The sequence below is a fragment of the Sciurus vulgaris genome (genome assembly GCF_902686455.1).
Source record: "Sciurus vulgaris genome assembly, chromosome: 9".
Classification (NCBI taxonomy): domain Eukaryota; kingdom Metazoa; phylum Chordata; class Mammalia; order Rodentia; family Sciuridae; genus Sciurus; species Sciurus vulgaris.
Genome location: NC_136469.1, coordinates 106,252,688 through 106,274,714, shown reverse-complemented (window position 1 = coordinate 106,274,714; position 22,027 = coordinate 106,252,688). Strand labels below are relative to the sequence as shown.

Below are 22,027 nucleotides of genomic sequence, written 5' to 3'. Positions count from 1 at the left end.
TGCATTCAAATAATCCCAATTTGTATCACTAGGTAGCTACCAATGGTAATAGTTTGTTTTTTCCCAACAGTTCACCTTTCAAAGGGTATAATTCAATTAAAGAAAGCAAAATGCAAATACAAGTGATTTAACCTGTCAGCACATATAAATTGATTGCTGGCCACTGCTTGGTTAAAACTTAGAATGTAAAATATACAGTATAAGTTTAAGTTCTAATTTTAGAAATGAAAGTCAAAGCAAACATTGGTGCAATCTTCCTTAGAACCTTGGTTCCGTGGAACAGCAGGGCTTAACAACAGATGATCTAAATGCTAAAGCCCAAACCCCTTCGTGAGATCTGCAAGCTCCTGTGTCATTCAGACTTTGTCAATCTAGCTGCATTTCATGCTCCGGCTAAATTTTCACCCAGTTTTCATAAGTTCACTACCATCTTTCGTGGGATTTTATTTTTGCATTTGCTATTTTCTCTGCCTAAGCGACCCCAGAACTGTTGCTTCTAACCTGAATTTTTATTGACTTAATTACAAATGTTACCACGTTACCTCCCTGCAAAGCCTTGTCTGCTGCCCTATCTCCAACACAGGCGGCCTTGTCTCATCCTCATCTTCTTCTCTCAAAGGCGAGCACTGAAGAAAGAACTAACTCACAGTCCTTGAGTTTCAGGGACTCTCAAAGTGCCTGTAACCTAGCAATCACTCCTTCATTGGTTCGTACTAATTAATCCCCTAATTATTATAAATAATAATTACCAGTAAAGTGACTACAGTGGCTGAAACCGCAGATTTGCCTAAGATAATCCACAGATAATTTTTTTATTGTTTTGATACATTAGGTGATCTTAGTGCTAAGTAGAATCACTCTTACAAATCATGCTAACTTTAATTTTGCCTTAATTTTTCTTTAATAATGGCATCACCCACCAATAAAGGAGAGCAGAATCACCAGCAGGACAAGGAGCGCGCAGATGCACGGAATCAGGACCAGCAGCAAGAAGCGAAGGATGTTAGCTGTGGCCAGCTTCTGCGAGCAGCCATCACCCATGTCATTGTCATCAGCTCCCAAGACCTAAAGTGAAAAGGGAAAATGAAACACGGTTTTAATATTACAAATCAACTCAATGTATGCTGTGAAATTTTAGATTATAGTTATCCATTCAGAGCAGCCTTCCTAAGAGATTTTATTGAGTGTACATAAGGGTGTGAAACGAGGTTAGTCAAAAAATCACACTAATATACAAATAGGTATATGTGGATAGAGCAAAAATCACCTATTTTTGAAACATTTTTTTCAGGAGCAGATGAACACTTCCTGATTTTCCAATTTGAACTTTCTTAGGGGGGTATGATTCCAAAAGACTATGGATTACATGACAAGAACTCACCCTGACCCAGAGCTATAAGCAAACACTGTGTACAGTGATAACATATTGGTGAGTAGGTATAGAAAAGACAATAAGCAGACTAGTTCTAACCCAAATCGGTATAAATCTGGATGAAATAAGTGTTCGGACATTAATAATTTAGCAAGGTTAACTAGTACTCACCATATATTTAGTAACAAGTTGAACTATGAGGAAGAGACTGTCCTGTGCCAGTTAAACACTAGTAACTCTGAGGGCATTCCGAGTGGTCCACACTGCCCCTAAGCCCACCCATTGGGAGAAGATGATGGGGTGTCACAGTGCTGGTTCAGATAAAGTTCTTGTCAAACATGTTAAATTGTGTTTAGTTCACTCTTGCCAGAAATTATGTCAGGGAATTCATTTACTAGAAAAGGCTAGTTGAAGGCAGTGACTATTTCAAAAGAAGTCTGAGATGGCTCTAAAAGTGCTTTGAGTCACTACAAATCACTTTTCTGGTCCCCTTAATAAAAGCATTTCTCATGATTCCGCCTTGGACTTCTCACTCTGCATTTTCTCCTCTAACAGCCTGAAAGCATGAGCTATAACCTCTATGCAAATCTCTCCTGAAGCCACTCCTGAGTCCTGAACTTCCCTTGGATTTGTATTGCACTGTTCATGTGCCTTGTGAGCAACCGCAGCTCTTCTCAATATGTCCAAAACCAAAACTAATCTCTTCTATTTCCCTGTCTCCAACTAGTTTCTCTCCTGACTTCTCTGTGTGTTCACAGAAACTCCACTGATCCTAAAATTTAGACTCCACACTTGTCCTTCACTGTTTTAGTCAGCTTTTTCATTGTTATAACCACAAGACCTGACAAGAACCACACAGAGGAGAAAGAGTTTAGTTGAGGATCACAATTTCAGAGGTCTCAGTCCACAGATGGCTGACCCCTTTGCTCTGGACCTGAGTGAGACAGAGCATCCTGGCAGAAAGGTGTGGAGGAGGAAAGCAGCTCAGAACACAGCACAAGGAAGCAGAGAGAGCTCCACTCACCAGAGACAAAAGATAAACCCCAAAGGCACGCCCCCAGTGACCTTCCTCCTCCAGCCACACCCTACCGGCCTACAGTTACCACCCAGTTCATCCCTAACAGGGGATTAATGCACCGATTAGGTTAAGGCTCTTATAACCCAATCATTTCACCTTTAAACCTTCTTGAATTGTCTCACACATGAGCTTTTGGGGGACACCTCATAAATAAATCTTAACAATCATCTTATTTATCCCAAACATTACCTGGTGTTCTTAGTTCTTTCTCTGGAATAAATATCTAACTTTTTAAAAAAGGAATGACCTTTGAGGCAGAGTCATATCACAACCAAGAAGATGTTCTGATATGATGGTCCTCTCATATTGTCAGAACCTCCTGGCCAGTGATGATTCCCCATGGAAATCCAAAGGAAACGCAAAGACAAGCTTGATGGGTTCTTTCAAGTTGCAAGGCACAGGCGATACTCCATTTCTCCTTTTCCTCCTTTATCAGAATCAGTCTTGTTCACTGATACACATTGCTAGCAGTATTCATCACAAAAGGTAATGACATTGTGATTTTAAGAATTCTCCATAAGAGACATTATTTGAAAGAACTTGTGATATTGGCTTGCAAAGTACTTAAATTCCTAGGTTCATGTGTTTACTGACCCATTCCCTCTGCATACACCTGCATATCAGCCAATGTGAGACCATTCAAGTTTAATTTACAATTGATCTTCAAGAAGACATGGCATTGACACACTATAATATGAGATTTGCAATAACACAATGATTACAACACCAACATTAGATAGGCAGTGCCCTTTGAGTCTTGTAGGTAATATTTACCTGGTAAAAACAAGTATGGGACTGAAGGCCAAGAGATTGAAAGAATCAACTTATTTCACTTACTCAACAATTAGGTATTGAATGCCTAATTATCATAAGAAACACAGTGATGAAAGCCAGTCGCAGTGGCCCACACCTATAATTCCAGCAACGAGGGAGACTGAGGCAGGAAGATCACAAGTTTGAGGTCAGCCTTAGCAACATGAAGAGACCTTAAGCAACATAGCGAGACCATGTCTCAAAAAAATTAATTTAAAAAGGGCTTGGGTCATGGCTCGGTGGTTAAGAGCCCCTGGGTTCAATCCCCAGTGAAACGTATAAAGCCGCCTGCCTCTCCCGCTACAGGAATTTCGGGCCTCCCAACCACTTGTCAATCTGCGATCCGCCAGCCTCTTCTGTTATAGGAATTTCCGGCTTACGCTGTCACCATTTTCCTGCTTACGCTGTCACCATTTTCCTGCTTACGCTGTCACCATTTTCCTGTTTCCCACGTTTCGTCCTAACATGCTATTGGTTCATCAGTCAGCTTGCAAGAATTCTTCTCCGCTATTGGTTCCTTCCAGCCCGCAAGATTCCAATATCTGGGAGAAGCCACACACCATCTCTCTCTTTTTCCCCTTCTTTTCGCCCTGAGCGGATGTGTTAATCGTCCACATAAATAAAGTCTCTTGTGTGAGACCTCGTGTCTGTGGAGCATTTTTTTCTGGGAGCTATTGGCGAGCCGCAACTGAGACAAGTGAGCGAGTGGCAGTTCAGCAGGATCCGCAGCGGTGGCTACCACAGTGGGTCCCAAGTTGAGCTGCATTTTTCCCCTTACACCCAGTACCAAAACAGAAAAACAAAAAATGAAGTATAGCGGTAGATATAACAATGATTTCAAACCAACTATTCCTTGAAGGTTCACAGTCTTGTAAAATAGATGTGTACATAAGAAGCAAATGATAAACTCTACTTCCTTTGGCTCATCTATTAATTTATATTTGATTGGTTCTTTGTGTTATCCTATCCTTCTCTCCCCCAGACCTTGATTTTACTCTAGTTTCCACACATGAAAGAAAACATTTTACCTTTGAGTTTCTGAGTTTGGCTAATTTCACTTAACATGATATTCTCCATTTCCATCCTTTACTGGAAAAGGCAATAATTTCATTCTTTTTTATGGCCGAGTAATGTGTGTGTGCACATTGTGTGTGTGTCTGTGTCTGTGTGTGTGTGTGTGTGTGTGTGTGTCTCACAATTTCTTAATCCACTTATCTATTGATGGGCATCTAGGTTGATTCCATAATTTAAATTGTGAATTGTGCTGCTATAAACATTGAGGTGGCAGTGTCACTGTAGTATGCCAATTTTAGATTTGGGGGCTAAATATTTAGGAGTGAGATAGCTGGGTCATATGGTGGTTCCATCCCTAGATTTTTAAGGGATCTCCATACTGCTTTCTAGAATAGTTGTACTAGTCTGCAGTCCCATCAACAATGTACAAGTGTACCTTTCTCCCCACAATCTCAAGAGCATTTATTGTTCATATTCTTAAACATTGTCATATGACTGGACTGAGGTGAAATCTTAGTTAAGTTTTTATTTGCATTTCCCTGATTTCTAGAGATATTGAACAAATTTTTCAAATATTTGTTAGCCATTTGTGTTTATTCTTTTAAGAAATTTTTGTTTAGTTATTTTGCCATTTATTGATTGGGTTATTTGTTTTTGTTTTGATTTGCTTTTTGATGTTAAGTTTTCTGAGGTCTTTGTCTATCCTGGATATTAATACTCTATTGGAGGAGTAGCTGACCAGCATTTTCTCTCATTCTGTAGACTTCTTCTTCATGCTCTTAACTGTTTCCTTTGCTAGGCAGAAGCTTTTTAGTTTTTTTAGATGGCATCCCACTTATTCTTTGTTTTATTTCTTGTACTTGGGGGGTCTTGTTCAGGAAGTTAGTGCCAGCACCTATATGATGGAGTGTTGAGCCTGTGTTTTCTTCTAGCAATTGTAAAGTTTCTGTTCTAATTTCTAAGTCTTTGGTCCATTTTGATTTGTTTTTTGCAGAGTGACAGGGGTCCAACTTTCATTTTTCCATATACAGCTATCCAGTTTTCCTAGCAACACTTGTTTAAAAGGCTGTCTTTTCTACAAGATATATTTTTGACAACTTTTTCAAATATCATAAGGCTACAGGTATATAGATTTGTCTCTGTGTCTTCTATTCTGTTCCACTGGTCTACATCTATTTTGATGCCAGTATCATGCTGGTTTTATTACTATAGTTCTGTAATTTCAGACCAGGTATTGTAATACCTCCGGCTACACCTTTCTTGCTTAGTATTACTTTGGCTAGTCTGGGTCTCTTATTCTTTCAAATGAATTTAAGAATTTTTTTTCCTGATTCTGTGAAGAACATCATTGGTATTTTGATGGGAATTGCATTGAATTTGTACTTTGCTTTTGGTAGTATGACCATTTTGACAATATTGATTCTGCTTGACCAAGAACATGGGAGTCTTTCCATCTTCTAAGGCCTTTTTTGATTTCTTCTGCAGTGTTCTATAATTTTCATTGTAGAGCTCTTTTACATCCTTAGTAGGATTAATTCCCAAGTATTTAATTTTTTTTTTTTTTAGTTTATTGTGAATGGGATAATTTTCTAATTTCTTCCTTGACTGAATCACTGTTGGAACATAGGAAAGCTATTGATGAGTATTGATCTTGTATTATTCTAACTTTGCTAAACTCATTTATGAACTTTAGAAGTCTTCTGATGGAATTTTTGAGATATTCTAGATATAGAATCATAATGCCAGCAAACAGAGATAGTTTGTAGCCCCTAGGGCTACACAGTATCTGATCTTTTCTGTTGGTCTGGTTCTCAGGAGCCTCCTATGAAATCCATTTGTGGGGTGGTAGAGGCCAATCCTCCACTCACTGCTGCCCAGGAGCACAGCCTCGCTGGGATTAATCCCTGAGTGTTTTTGCCCCGGCCCATTCAGACTCCAGGTCACTTCAGCTGGTCACATGAGCCACCCAACACAAAGGAGAAGTGAGTCAGGTTTCCCTTTGTCCTTCCAATTTGAATCCCACTGGGTCAGTCTATTCTGCCTGTTTCACTCATGTTCCATCCAGGCCCAGCCTTACTCAATAAGCACCCACTGGGATATTGTGGGGTTTTTTCTTTTTAATCTCCTGGTCCTGCAGTTGCCTTGGCAGTGCCCTAGGCCCAGGATGGCTCCTGCCTCAGCTCTCTGTGGGCAGCTGAGATACAGAGCGCACTCACTTTTCACCAGTACGCACTGCAGTCTCTGAAGCAGCTAAGGTGAGGCAGCATTTTTTATCTCAGTTTTCTTTGTACCAAGATTGTGTCCCCCACCCTCTGTCTATGGTGAATCCACACCAGTAGCACCTGTGGAGCCACTGGGTCGACTCTGATATATTCTTTCTTCATTGTTTATTGTACCCAAATTTCTGAGTCCCTAAGCCACTTCGTCCATTATTAAATTTTAGTGAAATCCGTCTTTCACCCACTTCACTGAGAAGCTGTACACCTGTGGCTTCGGTCCCACTCAACAGCACAACTTGGAAAGCAGCTTTCCTCTACTCTGCCATCTTACTTCTCCCATCAAGAATCACATTTATTTGCTGGACGTTGTGTTACATGCCTGTAATCTCAAAAGCTTGGGAGGCTGAGGCAGGAGGATTGCAAGTTCAGGGCCAGCCTCCACAATTAACAAGGCCTTAAGCAACTTAGCAAGACCCTGTCTCAAAATAAAAAAATAAACAGGGCTGGGGATGTGACTCAGTGGTTAAGCACCCCTGGATTCAATCCTGGTACAAAAAAGAAAATTACATTTATTTTAAAAGTATCATGCTGCTTTTTATAACATATACAATCTACCAAACCAGAACATTTTCTTGAATCAATTTAGTTTCACTGGGAGACCTTCTCATCCCTGTCTTTTCTATATTCTTAATTCTATTATATTTACCTCTTAGCTTGCTAATTCAACTACATTCAGGACAACCATTCTCTGACTCTTTTGGGACCTGCTGTCCATTCATCCCTCTAATTTCCTCCCAGTCTATCAACTTTCTCCTGTTTTCATTTCCCTGCATATCTGCTTTAGAGTCTTGGGGCCATTATTTCAATGCTAATGCCCTGACCTTCCTTATCCCTTTGGATTTTTCTCTCACATATCTTATAAAAGCCAACATCAGATGAATAGAGCAAACTACTCTCTCTGTATCTATAACTGCATAATTGGATGTGACTGTAAGAAAGTCACCCTGCAGAACTACTTGATTGCTGATTTAAAACTTTCTCCCTTCTCAAACTACCTCCTCCCACTCTTCTGCCCTCACTCTCAGAAAAGATAATTTCCAACATGCAGGAAAAATTTAAAAAACCATCAAACAGAGATCACCACAATCCTACATCTTAACCTGCACATCTGCTCATTTATGCACTCTGTCCCAAAAGAGAAGCTGCCCATCATCCTATTGGAGATTAATCCTTCCACTGTTGTTACAAATTCTATCTCCTTTTCCCTTCTCAGGAGTCTTACAGTCTCCTTTTCGTCACATATCCAATCTGTCTCTTTCTTTCTCTCTCCATCCATCCTTCCTCGCTTCCTCTGTCACTGTCATCAGCTTTTAACCAAGCTTAAAAACACAAATCTGTGGTTATCTTTAATCCATCCTCCAGCCCATATCCCAATTCAGCCATTGCTATAACCTTCTCCTTCTTTCCCATCCCAAATCCTCCAAGAGTTGTTGATATTTATTGGACAAATTTCCTCACTAACTGCTTCTTACTGTGACCAATATAATTTGGCACCTACTTCTGTTTTTCAAGCTTTTTCTCTGGTTGCCAGTGACCTCAGTGTTGCTGTATCCAAACGAGATTTTCAGACTTTACTGTAATGACATCTCAGTATCATTTAGGAGGCTGAATTCTCAGTTAGCCGTTCCCTGCTTGACTACTCTTTTTCTGCCCAGTATCTAGAACAGTCCCTGAACAGTCAGGAAGGGACTGACACCATTGAACAAATGAGTGAATTAAATCATCTAAACAAAAATTATTCCATACATTATTATGCAGATAGCTTCTTTTTTTTTTTAATGACATATGCTTTACAAAATCTATTTCTGTATCATCCAAAGATCCTTGGAGTAGAAAATGCATTTGACAAAAAGTTTCCTTTCATGAACTTTGGAGACATTTAGAAAATTTTACGTTATAATAGGTAAACTATAGTGGATTTTATTATAGATTTTTTTTTTGTACTGGGAATTAAACCCAGGGGGCAGTTTACCACAGAGCTATATCACCACCCCACTCCAGTTTTTTTTTTTTGAGATAGGGTCTCACTAAGTTCATTAGTGCCCCACTAAGGTGCAGAGGCTGAGGCTGGCCTCAATTATCTTGCCTCAGCCTTCTGAACCACTAAGGTTACAGGTATGTGCCACTGCACCCAGCTATATACAAAAATTTTGAAATAACATCTATGTTAAGACTTTTTTTAAAAAGTGACCTTGTAACTCTAGTAGATCCCTAGATCAGAGATTTCCAGACATTTTTGGTTCACAGTACCTTCAGTCTCTTCATAATTTTTTTTTCATGGTGGCTAAAGGCCAAAAGAAATACCTAATAGTGCCATCCACTTATTGAGTAGCTTGGGCCAACAAGCCCAAGCTTTATAAGCATTTATGTCCTAAAAACTTAAAAAGTCATTTTAAAAAATAATACTCATACACTGAAAGAAAACTTATTTTCACAGCACTCTTAAATACCACAATTGCATACTAATAGGATGTGTGCACCTGCTTAGTACTGCACAAACCTTGGAATCAGATTAGGCACCAACATCTCTCATACCTGTTCCACATGGATATTTTTATGGTACAACTTTTTACACAGCAACCACCAAAACCCCAGATTTGTGAAGCTAGGACAATATTAAAATGGATGTAGCAGAAACTAAGGCTGAAATTGTGAAATATCTCATGTCAATATTTAATTGGATGATGAAGAAATGTCAGGTATCACTGCAATTTTCCCTCAAAATTTTAAAATATCTGGCAGTCTCCCATGAATCACTGCCATCGCTTGGGATACAGCAACCCCAGTCTGGAAATCATGATCCTTTGTTATTTATTTCTCCCACATCCATCTTTATAAGTCCAAATCCTTAAAGAAGCAGTGCATAGTTCAGCTGGTTCAGAAAGCCTTCTGTGAGTACCCAGGCAGAATCCGCTGCATCTGACCTTTTGGCACCCGGCAGACACTCATTGGTTCATAGGATGTAATCCCTTCTTTGAAATTACAAACAGAACCATAGATTTTGATTGGGCCAAAATTAATGACTGCCTAGAATAAAGACTACTTTTCTAACCTCTTGCAGCTGTGTAAGAGTACAGGCATAAGTTCCAGATCCTGGGATGATCTTGGAAGCAGCAAGCCTGACTTCCAGAAGCTGTTGTCAAGGATAGGGTATTGTCTTTCTCTGTGCTGCTACCTGGATTAGGGGAGGTTGTAATAGTGTTTCCTGAGGGCAGGACCCTCTTTTAATGCTTTGCATATTGAAATACAACCCTCACAACAGTTCCATGAGGTGGATGTTGTTACTATACCCAATTATAGGGAAGGACTTTTAGGCTCTTTGTGAGTAATGAAATAAAAGTTATTCAAGGTAATAAACAATAACAACCAAAAAACTCAGAATCTAAAACTATGTTGTGTTATTCCACTTCCTTTTCTAAAACCCAGGAAGTGACTAGAGAACCCATAACTTCATGATGGAATACACCTTCGTTCTTCAGCTCTGCCCCTATGAAGGCAGACTAAGCTCCCACCTACGTGGTCATGTGGATTTGACTCCACATGTCCCAAACCCTGGGAGTGTCCACACTGCAAAGTCCTCAACATGAGTTCTGAAATCACCCATTCCTCAATATTTCTGCCCCTTTGAGGGTAAAATATTAGATTTTTTCCCCTGAGCTTCCATGATCCGCACTTCCTCGCAGATCAGACTAAAAACTCATTACAGGGGGACAGTAACAGACATGGTTTGGAAATGAACTGTCTGTGGTAGTTTCCAATTTCTTTCTGGACTTACTACTTCATATTTATCTGGGTTTTTTCTTTTAAACTTTAATCTAATTCTCTAATAAAACCTAATTATCGAATCCAAGATGGTAGACTAGAGGGTGACTGCATCTTCAGTCGCTCCAGAACCCAGGATTCAAGAAGGGAAGGCATTGAGAGACTCGGACTGAAATATAACCATGGGGTGAGTCTCCCCCACCCAGTGAAGCTCAGCTGGGTGGCAGGCCCAGATTCGAGCGGCTTATTAGAGTAGGGCAGGGCAGATAGGGTCTCCCCCAGGCAGCTCTGAGCACTCTGGTGGTGGGCTCCTCCAACAGGGCCAGATTCTCCAGCTGCAAGGAGTAGGCCCCCCAGTGAGAGCCTTTCTGCACAGAAGAAGCGTGGCCAGCTCCAGCCCGCCCTGCTGCCAGCACTGGCCCGCCCACAGGTTGCTTCAGAGACCTGCACAGGGTGCCAGGGACTTCCCCAAGCAGCCCAGCCCCCTCCGGTGGGAAGCACCTTTCTAGGTTAGCTTCTCGGGGCAGACCGCCCAGTGAGAGCCAGTCTACACAGAGCCAGATACAAGTCCCCAAGCCAGTGGAGACCTCCAACCTGCAAACAGCCTCTGGGACCAGGGCTGGGCAGCAAGAGACCTCTCCAGGTCTCTCTCCCTGGAACCAATAGCGGGCTAGGGGCAGCGTTCTTCGGAAGCACTACATAATCAAGTTAATCCAAGACTTCAGGCTACTGAAGGCTGGTAGGTGATACACTGGAAATCTACAGGGAGACTATAAGGCAATAGAGGAAATCTACAATATCACAGAGTCCCACTGACATCTGACCACTATGAGAAAACAAGGGAAGAAAATGTCCAAAACAAACTTAGATACCATATCAATAAAACCTAATGACAGCACAGCAGAAGAAATGTCAGAAAGGGAGTTCAGAAGGTACATAATTAAAACAATCAGGGAAGCAAACGAGGAGATGAAAAGACAAATGCAGGCATTAAATGAACGCACCAATCAACAGTTAAAAGAGCAAATATGGGAAGCAAAAGAGCATTTCGATAAAGAGTTAGAGATACTGAAAAACAAACAGAAATCCTGGAAATGAAGGAAACAATAAACCAAGTTCAAAACTCCATAGAAAGCATAACCAATAGGATAGATCACCTGGAAGACAGAACCTCAGATGTTGAAGACAAAATATTTAATCTTGAAAACAAGGTTACCAAACAGAAAAGATGGTAAGAAATCATGAACAGAATCTACAAGAATTATGGGATATCATGAAAAGGCCAAATTTAAGAATTATTGGAACTGAGGAAGGCTTAGAGAAACAAACCAAAGGAATGAACAATCTATTCAATGAAATAATATCAGAAAATTTCCCAAATCTGAAGAATGAAATGGAAATCCAAGTACAAGAGGTTTATAGGACTCCAAATATACAAAATTACAACAGACCTACACCAAGGCACATTTATTATGAAAATACCTAACATACAAAATAAAGACAGAATTTTAAAGGCCGCGAGAGAAAAGAATCAAATTACTTTCAGGGGGAAACCAATAAGAATATCAGCAGATTTTTTAATCCAGACCCTAAAAGCTAGAAGGGCCTGGAACAACATTTACCAAACCCTGAAAGAAAATGGATGCCAATCAAGAATTTTATACCCAGCAAAACTTACTTTCAGATTTGACAATGAGATAAGATCCTTCCATGATAAACAAAAGCTAAAGGAATTTACAAAAAGAAAGCCGGCATTACAGATCTTTCTCAGTAAAATATTCCATGAGGAAGAGATGAAAAACAACGATGTAAATCAGCAATGGGAGGAACTAGCCTAAAGGAATAGCCAAATAAAGGAGAAACCAAATCATGTCAAAAAACAAAAATGAGTCCAATGACTAAGAATACAAATCATATCACAATAATAACTGTGAATGTTAATGGCCTGAACTCATCAATCAAAAGACATAGACTGGCAGATTGGATTAAAAAGAAAAATCCAACAATATGCTGCCTGCAAGAGACTCATCTCATAGAAAGAGATACCCATAGACTAAAGGTGAAAGGATGGGAAAAAACATACCATGCAAACGGACACAGCAAAACAGCTGGAGTATCCATTCTCATTTCAGATAATGTGGACTTCAAGCCAAAACTAGTCAGAAGGGATAAAGAAGGATATTACATACTGCTTAAGGGAAGCATAAATCAGCAAGACATAACAATCATAAATATCTATGCCCCGAACATTGGCTCATCCATGTACATCAAACAAATCCTTGTCAATTCCAGAAATCAAATAGACCACAACACAATAATATTAGGCAATTTTAACACACCTCTCTCACCGCTGGATAGATCGTCTAAACAAAAATTGAATAAAGAAACCATAGATCTCAATAACACAATCAACAATTTAGACTTAACCGACTTACATAGAATACACCATCCAACAAAGAACGAATACACTTTCTTCTCAGCAGCACATGGATCCCTCTCTAAAATAGACCATGTTTTATGCCACAAAGCTACTGTTAGCAAATACAAGAAGATAGAGATACTACCTTGTACTCTATCAGATCATAATGGACTGAAATTAGAAATAAATGACAGAATAAAAAAAAGAAACTTCTCCAATACTTGGAGATTAAATAATGCACTATTATACGATGAGTGGATAACAGAAGACATCAGGAGGGAAATTAAAAAATTCTTAGAGGTAAATGAGAACAAAGACACATCATATCAAAATCTCTGGGACACTATGAAAGCAGTACTGAGAGGAAGATTTACTTCATGGGGCACATTCAACAAAAGAAGTAGAAATCAACAAATAAATGACTTAACATTACAGGTCAAAGCCCTAAAAAAAGAAGAGCAGACCAACACCAAAAGTAGTAGAAGACAGGAAATAGTTAAAATCAGAGCCGAAATCAATGAAATTGAAACAAAAGAAACAATCGGAAAAATTAACAAAATAAATAGTTGATTCTTTGAAAATATAAACAAAATTGATAAACCCTTAGTCACACTAACAAAGAGAAAGAGGGAGAAAACTCAAATTACTAAAATTCGGAATGAACAAGGAAATATCACAACAGACAGGAGTGAAATACAAAACATAATTAGAAGCTATTTTGAAAATCTATACTCCAACAAAACAGAAAACCTTGAAGACATCAACAAGTTTCTAGAGACATATGAATTGCCTAAACTGAACGAGGAGGACATACACAACTTAAATAAATCAATTTCAAGCAATGAAATAGAAGAGGTCATCAAAAGCCTACCGACAAAGAAAAGTCCGGGACCAGATGGGTTCTCAGCCCAGGTCTACAAAACCTTTAAAGAAGAGCTCATTCCAATACTTCTCAAAGTATTCCATAAAATAGAAGAGGAGGGAACCCTCCCAAACTCATTCCATGAAGTCAATATCACCCTGATACCTAAACCAGACAGAGACACATCAAGGAAAGAAAATTTCAGACGAATATCCTTAATGAACATCGACGCAAAACTTCTCAACAAAATTTTAGCAAATCGCATACAAAAATATATTAAAAAGATAGTGCACCACGATCAAGTGGGTTTTATCCCAGGGATGCAAGGCTGGTTCAACATCCAGAAATCAATAAATGTCATTCACCATATCAACAGACTAAAAGTTACGAATCACATGATTATTTCAATAGATGCAGAAAAAGCATTCAATAAAATACAGCATCCCTTCATGCTCAAAACACTAGAAAAAAATGGGGTAGTGGGATCATTCCTTAACATTGTGAAGGCCATCTACACTAAGCCCATGGCCAATATCATTCTAAATGGTGAAAAACTGAAAGCATTCCCCCTAAAAACTGGAACAAGGCAGGGATGCCCTCTTTCACCAGTTCTATTCAACATTGTTCTTGAGACTTTAGCCAGAGCAATTAGACAAACCAAAGAAATTAAAGGGATACGAATTGGAAAAGAGGAACTCAAACTATCCCTGTTCACTGATGACATGATTATATATTTAGAGGAACCTGGAAATTTCAACAGAAAACTCTTAGAACTCATTAAGTGAATTCAGTAAAGTAGCAGGTTAAAAGATCAATGCTCATAAATCCAATGCATTTTTATATGTAAGTGATGAATCTTCAGAAAGAGAAATTAGGAAAACTACCCCATTCACAATAGCATCGAAAAAAATAAAATACTTGGGAATCAATCTCACAAAAGAGGTGAAAGACATCTACAATGAGAACTACAGAACACTAAAGAAAGAAATTAAAGAAAACCTTAGAAAATGGAAAGATCTCCCATGTTCATGGATAGGAAGAATTAATATTGTCAACATGGCCATCCTACCAAAAGTGCTATACAAATTCAATGCAATTCCAATTAAAATCCCAATGAGGTACCTTACAGAAATAGAGCAAGCAATTATGAAATTCATCTGGAAGAATAAGAAACCGAGAATAGCTAAAACAATCCTCAGTAGAAAGAGCGAAGCAGGGGGTATCGCAATACCAGATCTTCAACTCTATTACAAAGCAATAGTAACAAAAACGGCATGGTATTGGTACCAAAAATAGACAGGTAGATCAATGATACAGAATAGAGGACACGGACAGAAACCCAAATAAATACAATTTTCTCATACTAGACAAAGGTGCCAAAAAATATGCAATGGAGAGAAGATAGCCTCTTCAACAAATGGTGGTGGGAAAACTGGAAAACCATATGCAACAGAATGAAATTAAACCCCTATCTCTCACCCTGCACAAAACTCAACTCAAAATGGATCAAGGACCTCAGAATCAGACCAGAGACCCTGCATCTTATAGAAGAAAAAGTAGGTCGAAACCTTCAACTTGTTGGCTTAGGAGCAGATTTCCTTAACAGGACTCTCATAGCACAAGAAATAAAAGCTAGAATCAACAACTGGGATAGACTCAAACTAAAAAGCTTTCTCTCAGCAAAGGAAACTATCAGTAATGTGAAGACAGAGCCTACAGAGTGGGAGAATATCTTTGCCACTCATACTTCAGAAAGAGCGCTAATTTCCAGAATCTATAAAGAACTCAAAAAATTCTACACCAAGAATACAAATAATCCAATCAACAAATGGGCTAAAGAAATGAACAGACACTTCACAGAAGAAGATGTACAAGCAATCAACAGATATATGAAAAAATATTCAACATCTCTAGTAATAAGAGAAATGCAAATCAAAACTACCCTAAGATTTCATCTCACCCCAATTAGAATGGCGATTATCAAGAACATAAGCAACAATAGGTGTTGGCGAGGATGTGGGGAAAAAGGTACACTCATACATTGCTGGTGGGGTTGCAAATTAGTGCAGCCACTCTGGAAAGCAGTATGGAGATTCCTCAGAAAGCTTGGAATGGAACCACCATTTAACCCAAGTATCCCACTCCTTGGCCTATACCCAAAGGACTTAAAATCAGCATACTACAGAGATACAGCCACATCAATGTTCATAGCTGCTCAATTCACCATAGCCAGAGTGTGGAACCAACATAGATGCCCTTCAATTGATGAATGGATAAAGAAACTGTGGCATATATATACAATGGAAAATTACTCCGCCATGAAGAATGATAAAATTATGGCATTTGCAGGCAAATGGATGAAATTGGAGAATATCATGCTAAGTGAGATAAGCCAATCTCAAAATACTAAAGGACGAATGATCTCGCTGATAAGCGGATGAGGACATATAATGGGGGGTAGGAGGGGTTAGCGTTAGGGCTAGGGTTAGGTTTAGGGTTAGGGATAAGGAGGGTGGTAAGAATGGAGGAAGAAAGGACTGTATAGAGGGAAAAGAGGGGTGGGAGGGGTGGGGGGAAGGGAAAAAATAACAGAATGAGTCAAACAACATTGCCCTATGTAAATTTATGATTTTTAATAAAAAAATGGAAAAAAAACCTAATTATCTAGAACATTTCATTATGGAAATTTTATCTTTTGGAGAAGTAGAAATATCATAAGAAAATAAGCAAATTATCAAGAATCCAATTTATTAAATACTGCAAGAGAGTGGTTGAAATTTTTTGGAAATGCGAAATGTTTGGTAATTTCTGTAGCTTATTTTCTTTTCCTTTGGTACTGGTGATTGACCCCAGGGACACTTAACCACTGAGCCACATCCCCAGCACTTTTTATTTTGAAACAGGGACTCGCTAAGTTGCTTAGGGCTTTGCTAAGTTGCTGAGGCTCGCTTTGAAATTGCCATCCTCCTGCCTGAGCCTCCCAAGCTGTTGGGATTACAGGCATGCACCACAGTACCTGGCTAGCTTAGAATACTTTGCCCTGAGAATGTCATACAAAAACTTGACACTGATTCTCAGTTTTCAAAGATGTAGATGTCATTCTGCTTAGTAAGGTAACCAAAAAAAAAAAAAAAAAAAAAGAATCGTTTTTTACAATAAAGATGAAAAGAGAAAGGAGGTTCAAGCTCATATTTAGCAAATCAATAACCTAATTTAAAACAAAAAAAATCTGTTCTCCAATCATCATGAGATTTTTCTAAGTACACATCATGCTTGACCAACTACAGCTCTGGAAGCAATAACATTCGCCCAAATATGTTATCTACAAAGAGACACCATAACTTGCTATCTTTTAAGGTACAGCATCAAATATAGAGATTTGTCAATATTTTTATTTCAAATTGGATTCTTTTAAATTACCAACAGACTTCAGGCACACTTGAAATAGCATATAAATTGTTTCTGATTAGTAACATACATTCTACTTGCATAATGGAACACTATACTGTGGTTTTTATTAAATAACAAAATTATCATATTCTTTTTTTTTCTTTTTCTTTATTTTTTTCCCTTCCCCCCACCTCTCCCACCCCTCTTTACCCTCTATACAGTACTTCCTTCCTCCATACTTGCCCCCTTCCCTAACCCTAACTCTAATCCTAACACTAACCCTTCCCTCCCCCCCATTATGTGTCATCCTCCAATTATTAGCGATATCATTCATCCTTTGGCTTTTTGAGATTGGCTTATCTCACTTAGCATGATATTCTCCAATTTCATCCATTTGCCTGCAAATGCCATCATTTTATCATTCTTAATGGCTGAGTAATATTCCATTGTATATGTATACCACAGTTTCTTTATCCACTAATCAATTGAAGAGCATCTAGGTTGGTTCCACAGTCTGGCTATTGTGAATTGAGCAGCTATGAACATTGATGTGGCTGTATCTCTGTAGTATGCTGATTTTAAGTCCTTTGGGTATAGGCCAAGGAGTGGGATAGCTGGGTCAAATGGAGGGTCCATTCCAAGTTTTATAAGGAATCTCCACACTGCTTTCCAGAGTGGCTGCACTAATTGGTAGCCCCACCAGCAATGTATGAGTGTACCTTTTTCCCCACATCCTCGCCAACACCTGTTGTTGCTCGTATTCTTGATAATCGCCATTCTAATTGGGGTGAGATGGAATCTTAGGGTGGCTTTGATTTGCATTTCTCTTATTACTAGAGATGTTGAACATTTTTCCATATGTTTGTTGATTGCTTGCAGATCTTCTTCAGTGAAGTGTCTATTCATTTCCTTAGCCCATTTGTCGACTGGATTATTTGAATTCTTGGTGTAGAGTTTTTTGAGTTCTTTATAGATTCTGGAGATTAGTGCTCTATCTGAAGTATGATTGGCAAAGATATTCTCCCACTCTGTAGGTTCTTTCTTCACATTGCTGATAGTTTCCTTTGCTGAGAGAAAGCTTTTTAGTTTGAATCTATCCCAGGGGTTGATTCTAGCTTTTATTTCTTGTGCTATGGGAGTCCTGTTAAGGAAGTCTGATCCCAGACCAACAAGGTGAAGATTTGGACCTACTTTTTCTTCTGTAATCTGCAGGGTCTCTGGTCTGATTCCGAGGTCCTTAATCCATTTTGAGTTTAGTTTCGTGCATGGTGAGAGATAAGGGTTGAGTTTCATTCTGTTGCATATGGATTTCCAATTCTCCCAGCACCATTTGTTGAAGAGGCTATCTTTTCTCCATTGCATATTTTTGGCACCTTTGTCTAGTATGAGAAAATTGTATTTATTTGGGTTTGTGTCCGTGTCCTCTATTCTGTACCATTGATCTACTTTTCTATTTTGGTACCAATACCATGCCGTTTTTGTTACTATTGCTTTGTAGTAGAGTTGAAGATCTGGTATTGCAATACCCCCTGCCTTCACTCTTCCTGCTAAGGATTGCTTTAGCTATTCTGGGTTTCTTATTCTTCCAGATGAATTTCATAATTGCTTGCTCTATTTCTGTAAGGTACATCATTGGGATTTTAATTGGAATTGCATTGAATTTGTATAGCACTTTAGGTAGTATGGCCATTTTGACAATATTAATTCTTCCTATCCAAGAACATGGAAGATCTTTCCATCTTCTAAGGTGTTCTTTAATTTCTTTCTTTAGTGTTGTATAGTTCTCATTGTAGAGGTCTTTCACCTCTTTTGTGAGATTGATTCCCAAGTATTTTATTTTTTTCGAGGCTATTGTGAATGGGGTAGTTTTCCTAATTTCTCTTTCTGAAGATTCATCACTTATGTATAAAAATGCATTGGATTTATGGGCATTGATCTTGTAACCTGCTACTTTACTGAATTCACTTATGAGTTCAAAGAGTTTTCTGGTGGAATTTCCAGGTTCCTCTAAATATATAATCATGTCATCAGCGAACAGGGATAGTTTGAGTTCTTCTTTTCCAATGCGTATCCCTTTAATCTCTTTGGTTTGTCTAATTGCTCTGGCCAGAGTCTCAAGAACGATGTTGAATAGAAGTGGTGAAAGAGGGCATCTCTGCCTTGTTCCAGTTTTTAGGGGGAATGCTTTCAGTTTTTCACCATTTAGAATGATATTAGCCATGGGCTTAGCATAAATGGCCTTTACAATGTTAAGGAATGTTCCCACTATCCCTATTTTTTCTAGTGTTTTGAGCATGAAGGGGTGCTGTATTTTATCAAATGCTTTTTCTGCATCTATTGAAATAATCATGTGATTCTTGACTTTAAGTCTATTGATATGGTGAATTACATTTATTGATTTCCTGATGTTGAATCAACCTTGCATCCCTGGGATGAAACCCACTTGATCATGGTGCACTGTCCTTTTAATATGTTTTTGTATGCGATTTGCTAAAATTTTGTTGAGAATTTTTGCGTCGATGTTCATTAAGGATATTGGTCTGAAATTTTCTTTCCTTGATGAGTCTTTCTCTGGTTTAGGTATCAGTGTGATATTGGCTTCATAGAATGAGTTTGGGAGGGTTCCCTCCTCTTCTATTTTATGGAATACTTTGAGAAGTATTGGAATGAGCTCTTCTTTAAAGGTTTTGTAGACCTGGGCTGAGAACCCATCTGGTCCCGGACTTTTCTTTGTTGGTAGGCTTTTGATGACTTCTTCTATTTCAGTACTTGAAATTGGTCTATTTAAATTGTGTATGTCCTCCTCGTTCAGTTTAGGCAATTCATATGTGTCTAGAAACCTGTTGATGTCTTCGAAATTTTCTATTTTGTTGGAGTATAGATTTTCAAAATAGCTTCTTATTATGTTTTGTATTTCAATCCTGTCTGTTGTGATATTTCCTTGTTCATTCCGAATTTTAGTGGTTTGGGTTTTCTCTCGTCTTCTCTTTGTTAGTGTGGCTAAAGGTTTATCAATTTTGTTTATTTTTTCGAAGAACCAACTATTTATTTTGTCAATTTTTTGTATTGTTTCTTTTGTTTCAATTTCATTGATTTCAGCTCTGAGTTTAACTATTTCCTGTCTTCTACTTCTTTTGGTGCTGGTCTGTTCTTCTTTTTCTAGGGCTTTGAGCTGTAGTGTTAGGTTGTTTATTTGTTGAGTTTTACTTCTTTTATTAAATGCGCTCCATGAAATAAATTTCCCTCTAAGTACTGCTTTCATAGTGTCCCAGAGATTTTGATATGATGTTTCTTTGCTCTCATTTACCTCTACGAATTTTTTAATTTCCTTCCTAATAACTTCTGTTATCCATTCATCATATAATAGCATATTGTTTAATCTCGAGATGTTGGAATAGTTTCTGTGTTTTACTCTTTCATTTATTTCTAACTTCAATCCATTATGGTCTGATAGAATACATGGTAGTGTCTCTATCTTCTTGTATTTGCTAACATTAGCTTTGTGGTATAATATATGGTCTATTTTAGAGAAGGATCCAGTGCTGCTGAGAAGAAAGTGTATTCGCTCTTGGTTGGATGGTATATTCTATAAATGTCTGTTAAGTCTAAATTATTGATTGTGTTATTGAGATCTATGGTTTCTTTGTTCAATTTTTGTCTGGAAGATCTGTCCAGTGGTGAAAGAGGCGTGTTAAAATCACCTAGTATTATTGTGTTATGGTCTATTTGGTTTCTGAAATTGAGAAGGATTTGTTTGACATACATGGATGAACCACTGTTTGGGGCATAGATGTTGATGATTGTTATGTCTTGCTGATTTATGGTTCCCTTAAGGATTATGTAATGTCCTTCTTTTTCCCTTCTGACTAACTTTGACTTGAAGTCCACATTATCTGAAATGAGGATGGATACTCCAGCTTTTTTGCTGAGTCCATGTGCATGGTATGTTTTTCCCCATCCTTTCACCTTTAGTCTATGGGTATCTTTTTCTATGAGGTGAGTCTCTTGCAGGCAACATATTGTTGGATCTTTCTTTTTAATCCAATCTGCCAGTCTATGTCTTTTGATTGATGAATTCAGGCCATTAACATTCAGGGTTATTATATAGAGATATGATTCGGTTTCCCGGTCTTTTGGTTCATTTGTTAAATTTTATTTATTTATTTGTTTGACACAACTTGTTTCCTCCTTTATTTGACAATTCCTTTAGGATAATTCCTCCCTTTGCTGATTTGCTTCTTTGTTTTTCATCTCTTCCTCATGGAATATTTTGCTGAGAATGTTCTATAATGCTGGCTTTCTTTTTGTAAATTGTTTTAGCTTTTGTTTATCATGGAAGGATTTTATTTCATCGTCAAATTTGAAGGTAAGTTTTGCTGGGTATAAGATTCTTGGTTGGCATCCATTTTCTTTCAGGGCCTGAAAAATGTTGTTCCAGGCCCTTCTAGCTTTTAGGGTCTGGATTGAAAAATCTGCTGATATCCGTATTGGTTTCCCCCTGAATGTAATTTGGTTCTTTTCTCTCACAGCCTTTAAAATTCTGTCTTTATTTTGTATGTTAGGCATTTTCATTATAATGTGCCTTGGTGTGGGTCTGTTGTAATTTTGTGTATTTGGAGTCCTATAAGCCTCTTGAACTTGATTTTCCATTTCATTCTTCAGATTTGGGAAATTTTCTGATATTATTTCATTGAATAAATTGTTCATTCCTTTGGCTTGTTTCTCTAGGCCTTCCTCAATCTCAATAATTCTTAAATTTGGCCTTTCCATGATATCCCATAGTTCTTGTAGATTCTGTTCATGATTTCTTACCATCTTCTCTGTTTGTTCAGCTTTGTTTTCAAGGTTAAATATTTTGTCTTCAATGTCTGAGGTTCTGTCTTCCAGGTGTTCTATCCTATTGGATATGCTTTCTATGGAGTTCTTAATTTGGTTTATTGTTTCCTTCATGTCAAGGATTTCTGTTTGGTTTTTTTTCAATATCTCTAACTCTTTATTGAAATGATCTTTTGCTTCCTGTATTTGCTCTTTTAACTGT

The 22,027-nt window shown here is 38.2% G+C and overlaps 1 protein-coding gene across 1 annotated transcript in view; it reads right to left on the bottom strand.

Moving 5' to 3' along the window:
* CORIN (corin, serine peptidase) overlaps positions 1-22,027 on the bottom strand; it is a 337,588-nt gene that overhangs the window by 294,045 nt on the left and 21,516 nt on the right. The window contains 1 exon segment of the mRNA XM_079153921.1: positions 921-1,065. Within this exon segment, the coding sequence (XP_079010047.1) occupies positions 921-1,065 (145 nt within the window).